Consider the following 5,573-nt stretch of genomic DNA (forward strand, 5'->3'; position numbering starts at 1 on the left):
CTCCTTTAGGCCTCAGATCCAACCACTGTCCAAAGCTTGCCGCCTCAACCCCCGCAACATCTCCAAGATACGCCCCTTTTTACCCAATGACACCACAAAGCTTCTAATCCACTCCCTGCTCATCTCTCATCTTGACTACTGCATCTCTCTTCTCATTGGCTTAACTTTACACAGGTCATCCCCCTTCAGTCCATCATGAATGCTGCTGCCAGGCTCATCCACCTTACCAGATGCTCAATGTCTGCCACCCCTCTCTGCCAATCCCTCACTGGCTTCCACTCACCCAGTAAATCAGATTCAAAATAAATCACCTCACCCCATGCTCACCTCCAGGACTTCTCCCGAGCCTCTCCCATCCTCTGGAACTCGCTAGTCCAATCTGTCTGACTGTGAGATTAGATAATTAGCTCATGCTAATTAGGTTAGGTTTTAGTTTTCTACTGTATTATAAATACTTGTCATTTTGGTTCTAATAAATCAGTCCATGTTGAGCAGCTAAGCAAGTGTCGTCTTGTTTTGTGCTTGTGAGCGGTTGGAATATCTGATATCTATATTCAGACTTAGGAAGCGGTATACTGACGGAAGCACTCAATCGGAGTGTGGGATCGGTTCCGTCACACCGACTATCCCCTACTCTGTCCACTTTCAGATGATCCCTGAGTGCTCATCTCTTCAGAGAGGCCTATCCTGCCCCGCCTAACAACTGCATATTTATTTTCTCCATCAGCCCATCCCCCATAGTTATTTACTTTTGTATTTCTTGTCCCTGACATCTAGATTGTAAGCTCTAAGAAGCAAGGCTCTCTGATTCCTCCTGTATTACACTGTAATTGTAATGTCTGCCTTCATGTTGTAAAGCTCTTTGTAAACTGTAAATTGTATAAACCCCGTATAATAATAAAAATAATAATAATAATAATAATAATAATAATAATAATACTATTGATATCATAAAGAATCTTTATTTCACAATAACATTTCATTTCCTAATTCCTCCCCCATCACCAGGACACATCTAGTGATTATAATACACCATCACATGATACATTATATTAGGATCCATTATAAAAGAGATCCCATAGAATTTTATTGGTGATCCATTCTATGGGGACACATTATATTGGGGACACATTCCAGTTCTAGTATTCATTATTATATTATTATTATATTATAGTGATATCATTATATTAGTGATAAATTCCATTATTTCTTTCATTAGTAAATCTCGGGATCATTTCTTCATATATTTCCTCTGAGATTTTCCCATCGATTTTCATCTCTTTCTATTTGTAGATCTATTATTCATTTCTATTTCTTCACACAATAAAATAATCAATATCTTACATGGGTGAGGACTCAGGGCTCTGACATGGATTGATGGGGGGCTATAAAAGGGGGTAGAACTTGGACCCCTAAAGTACCGTGACACATAAAGGGTGCCTAAGAAATATGGGTAACGGCTTTCTTCTTTTCTGAAAACTGACAGCGCGCGAGAAAAAAAGCTGTTGACCGACTCCCGTTTTCTTCCGTGATCAGCTGTCATTGGCTGACATCTGATCACATGGTAAAGGGCTCGCTGTGATTGGCCCTTTACCCGATCTGTGATCAGCTGAATCCCAAGGGGGGGTGGGCAGTGTGAGAACGGGAGGATGTACATGGACGCCCTCCCGGTATTTGAGGACAGCGCTGTAGCCATCTTTCAGCTATAGTGTGGGCACCAAGTGGTTAAATCTGCCCAGCAACAAATCCCCCTCAAAAAAATGCATAAAAAACACAAAGTGCAAATCACGGTATAAAAATCCTGTGGAAAGCACATCAGAAAGGCTGAAAAGCACCCTGCATAGGTGTGAATGGAGCCTTAGGCTGGGATGAGACTTGTGGGATGCGGGAACCAGTGCGATTCCTGTGCGGGTTCCCTCATCACACCTCAATCACCGGACGGTCACACTGACATCTGAGAACCGCTGCGGGGGGTCAATGGAAAGTTAATGACACCCCCAGATCGCTTCGCAGATCGCAGTGCAAACGCTGAAATGGTGCAGGAATCGGATTGTATAGATGTGACACCCAATGTGATCCGATTCCAGTGAGGACCAAAAAAAGGGTCCGGCACCATTCTGGTGTGAATGTGATTTCAGTCACACAGTTTGTACGGCTGAATTCACATCACACAGACATGACATGTGATCTGCACAGCAATGTGATCCCAGCCTTACAGAGATTTCCTCTCACTTCCTGTCCTGGTGACACCAATACAAGGAGGGAGAGAAATCTGTACAGGGACACCGACATATAAACATCTGACAGGGGCTCTAATCCTTCCCCTTCCTTATTATACTAAACATATCATTCTTATTTCAGTCTGTGTTCATGTTGGAGAGATCCCCTCATTTTCTGTCTAGATAAATGTTGTCACCGGGACAGGAATTGAGGGGAAATCTCTGTAATGGAGCCCCGGATAGAAGAAAAAAACCTGACAGGGGATCTAATCCTGACCCACTCTGCTTAAAAACAGTCTGGGCTCTCTGATCACATTTTTTTCTTCCAGTAATAAATCTCTAGATGACGTCTTCATAGATTTCCTCTCAGATTGTTCCATTTATTTCCATCTCTTTGTAGAATAGATTGTATGGAGGGGGAGGGGCAGAGAGGAGAGGTGACCCCATCCTATCCCATCACAGTGACCCCACCCCCTCTATGTCTGATCATGGCTGCCCCTCCCCCATACAGAGGGACCACATGTGGGGGAGGGGCAGATAGGGGAGGGGGAGGGGCAGGGGGAGGCGATGGCTGATGTTAAATACTGTGACAAAACACAGAAAGTATTATGTCAGATTGTTATGGGAGAGAGAGAGAGAGAGATAGATAGATAGATAGATAGATAGATAGATAGATAGATAGATAGATAGATAGATAGATAGATAGATAGATATGTTATTTTTAGATATTCTACCCAATCACAGCGATTAGTAAGAAATCTCACAATTATTTATAGTATAAAAACTTGCAGGAAGCCCCGCCCACTGCTATATACTATTGGATGAATATTAAATGAATTTCCCTCCTTCATCTGACATCACCAGACTGTGGGCGGAGTTCTCACATCTCCCGCCTCCCCCCACATATCTTTATAAAACCTCTCCATACACCTATCCCAGCATGGAGGGACTCAGTGAAGGTGGTGGTGAAGGTGTGGAGGTGTCGGATCGGGTCACACAGATCATAAAAGGAGATCCGCCCGGCCTCATAATCCAGATATATCCTGACTCTGTTACTGGAGGAATTGGTGGGTAAGAAGATCACTTTACTGTCATGTGTCACATAATACTTATTACCAGTCCTGTCCAATCCCCAGGACTTCTTATTATCTCCAATCCCTGACTCCTTCCCTCTCCTGTCTATACTGGGGTAACACATTCCGACTCTCCAGTTCTCTGACCCCCCGACATCCACTTCCCAGTAATGTCTCCCTGAGGAGAAACTCCGACTGCTCAACACCTGATGAGAATAAAACTGGAATCTCTCTGGTGTTTCTGGGTAATTCTGGTATATATCTGACTCGGATACAGTTTTCCTGTCATCTGATATCTGTAGAATATTATTAGCTGTGTTTCTATCCAGTAATATGTCTGCAGCCCCCTGTATAGGGAAGTATACATTTACCCCTCTTATTATATCAGATAAACCTGTGTGTAAGACCCCCGCCACATCCAGGCCCCCTCCATCATGGAGGAGCTCCTCATGTCTCTCTCTGTCCTCATTATCTCCATCCTCAGTATCACACAAGTCACCTGTGTCTGATTCCTGTAAGACAGTCAGTGGATCCGTCACGTTACACAGCTCCTCAATGTGACGCAACTTCCTGGACAGCTCCTCCTTCTTTATTTCCAGATCCCGGATGGAGATGGAGATCCGCTCTGCCCTCCCGGAGATGTCCCTCAGGACTCTCTTCTCCAGGTCTTCCAGACGTCTCCTGAGATCTCTAAACAGGGCAGTGACTCTCTCGGTGTCACCAGCAGCTTCTTCTTCTACTTTCCTCCGGTGTTCCTGCAGACTCTGGACTCTTTCCTCCGTCTCCTCTCTCTTTGTCAGAAGTTTCTGCAGAACATTCCTCAGTGTCTCCTTCTTCTTCTCAGAAGCCTCATCCAGTGTCTCCATCTCATGTCCTTTATGGCCTCCAATCATACAACAAGAAATACAGATACAGGTCTCATCCTCAGTGCAGAAATACTTTAAAACTTGCTTATGGACGGGGCATTTCCTGCTCTCCATGGACAAGGTGGGGTCACATAAGACGTGTTCTGAGGACTTTTTGTGGACTCTCAGGTGTTTATCACACAGAGAACCCTCACAGTGCAGACAGGATCTAACAGCAGGTACAGGAGAGTCCACACAGTGAGTACAGAAGACCCCGGACTCCTCTTGATCTTGATGAGGAGACAGGAAAGTCTCTGCTATGTTACGTAGTGTTATGTTCTTCTGCAGTGCAGGCCGATCCGGAAACTTCTCTCTACATTCAGGACAGGAATATCCTCCAGACCCCTCCTGTGTATCCAGCACACCATCAATACAGACCCGGCAGAAGTTGTGACCACATCTCAGGGTTACAGGATCCGTATAAATGTTCAGACAGACGGAACATTCCAACTCAGCTCTCAGATCACCAGACGCCATCGCTGACAGCAGAAGAGAAACTAAACTGAAAGTCTCTGACACCGGAGAGGAATGTGGATGGGGGAGGGGTGACGTCCTCCTACACAGAGTGAGGCTGGATGAATATTATAGGACACGGAGATCAGAGTACAGAAGGGAGGAGATTCGTTTTGCAGTAGTAATGAGAATTATACCTCCCAACATTAGAAGAGAGAAAGAGGGAAAGACGGATGTGGAGAAGACATGCGGAGCACTAAGTGCAATGACATGAAAAGTGGAGATGACTACATCGTGATGAAAAGGAAATTGGTTATATAACCATCTGAAGATTTACCCCCCTTCATGGCCAGGCCATTTTTTGCATTACGACAATGCGTTACTTTAACTGACAATTGGGTCGTCATGAAACACTGTACATAAATTCAATATATAGCAATTTTCCCACAAAGCTTCTTCTGGTGGTATTTGATCATCACTGCATTTTTAGCGCATTTTTTTTTTTTACTTTTTGTTATAAAACATATCCAATAAAAACATTTTAAAAATCGAATTTCTTCATCAATTTAGTCTAATATGTATTCTGCTACATGTTTTTGGTAAAACAAATCCCAATAAGTGTGTATTGATTGGTTTGCAGAAACACTAAAGTGTCTCCAAACTATGGGATAGATCAGGGGTAGGCAACCCCCTGCATGGGTGTCGGTGTCCTGTTGAAAAATGCCTCTCAGAGAAATGCATCCTATGCACTGCGCATGCGCAGCACATCACATCACTTTAGCTGATATCCTGATCAGCTGGTGTGACGTATAGACTGGGCATGCTCAGTTCGTCAGCTGCGAGGAGAGAGAATCTAAATGTAAAATTCTGCCTCACTCTCCGCGCATGCGCGCAACGTCGTAGGGTCCGAAAACGCTTGTTAT

General features: G+C 44.2%; 1 protein-coding gene across 1 annotated transcript; it reads right to left on the bottom strand.

Moving 5' to 3' along the window:
* Positions 1-942: 942 nt before the first annotated feature.
* LOC143961789 (E3 ubiquitin-protein ligase TRIM39-like) lies at positions 943-4,743 on the bottom strand. The gene has a single exon (XM_077471124.1). It carries the CDS (start codon positions 4,672-4,674, stop codon positions 3,100-3,102), a length of 1,575 nt encoding a protein of 524 aa, XP_077327250.1. The 5' UTR covers positions 4,675-4,743; the 3' UTR covers positions 943-3,099.
* Positions 4,744-5,573: the final 830 nt, after the last annotated feature.

This window comes from Lithobates pipiens, unplaced genomic scaffold (assembly GCF_037356315.1).
Source record: "Lithobates pipiens isolate NorthernLeopardFrog02 unplaced genomic scaffold, aLitPip1_a1.2 Scaffold_8, whole genome shotgun sequence".
Lineage (NCBI taxonomy): Eukaryota > Metazoa > Chordata > Amphibia > Anura > Ranidae > Lithobates > Lithobates pipiens.